At 51.5% G+C, this 1,075-nt stretch overlaps 1 pseudogene across 1 annotated transcript; it reads left to right on the top strand.

Annotated features, from left to right (window-relative positions):
• The first annotated feature begins 196 nt into the window (after positions 1-196).
• On the top strand, positions 197-805 carry TEOVI_000460600:pseudogene (annotated as a pseudogene). Its single transcript has one exon. A coding segment is annotated over exon 1 (609 nt).
• The last annotated feature ends 270 nt before the right edge of the window (positions 806-1,075 follow it).

The following is a 1,075-nucleotide window of genomic DNA, read 5'->3' as shown; positions in this document are numbered from 1 at the left end:
AGCCTGCATTGTCGTTAATAAGACAACAGCAACAATAAACACCGGTGATAATCGCCAAGAGTATGTGGTATCGTGCAAGTTTCTGACGATAGCGGAGAGCCCTTTCGACTTACCACAGCCAAGCTCGCTAAGCTCAGACGGATATGAACTTATTCAGGCGCTCAATCTATTAACTTCAACTGACAAATGGCAAAACATGATGTACGAAGACAAAACGGCCAAAAAAGTGCACGCCGATGCCAAAGCGGCCGGAAACGACAAGCTCGGATACGACAATTGCTGGTCAGATTGGCAGAAAGCCGCCCTTGATGTACTCGAAGACGGCAGACGACAGGATGTGAAAGAACTGAAGATGGGAGCGCTGACACAGGAACAAAAGGCGGCCGCTCATGCGTTCATAAGCAAGATTGCTAACAAGGCGCGCCGAATCAAGTCGACGTTTCCGCAGCTTTCCGCTGCGGCGCTGGCACGCACACAAGCAGAGGCTAGCAAGACGCTTAAAATAGCAGTCCATGGGGCCGACGCAGCCAACAGAGGGGCGGCCAAGTCCAACGCCGCATTCGGCGAAGACACGCAAACGACAGACAGAAAAACGGTCTGTGAAGCAGAAAATTCAAATCAAATAGCCAAAACTGTACTAGCAACGCTAACATGCCTGTGCGAAAAACCAACCTCAACAGAGGTAACCGACGGTGCCTGCACGAAGGAAGCTGAAGGAACAACCGGGTGGTGAGCCGCCGCAAACAAAGCTCCGGACGCCGACATAGTCAAGATAGTGAAAACCTGCCCTCAGCCAAGAAAAAAACCCTACAACTTCAAAGACATAAGGAACGCGATAAAAAAACTCAGTGCCCTAATCCGTACCGCTAACGGGATCGGCTACCTAGGCGCGAAAATTGGAGGAGCCTGCGATGGGAAAAACAACGGCGGGGTTTGCATAAAAATCACCGGCTACGAAGCTGCGGGGCCAGAGGGTCTGGACAAAATACCATGGGTGTCGGCGTTCTCTAACCTAGCGGATGACATGGAGGAGAGGCAGCCCCAACTCGAGGCAGGGAATCGGAGCAACAAAATA

The sequence above is a fragment of the Trypanosoma equiperdum genome, assembly GCF_001457755.1.
Source record: "Trypanosoma equiperdum strain OVI genome assembly, contig: ctg_937, whole genome shotgun sequence".
In the NCBI taxonomy this organism is placed as follows: Eukaryota; Euglenozoa; class Kinetoplastea; order Trypanosomatida; family Trypanosomatidae; genus Trypanosoma; species Trypanosoma equiperdum.
This window is presented reverse-complemented; position numbering and strand designations above follow the sequence as displayed.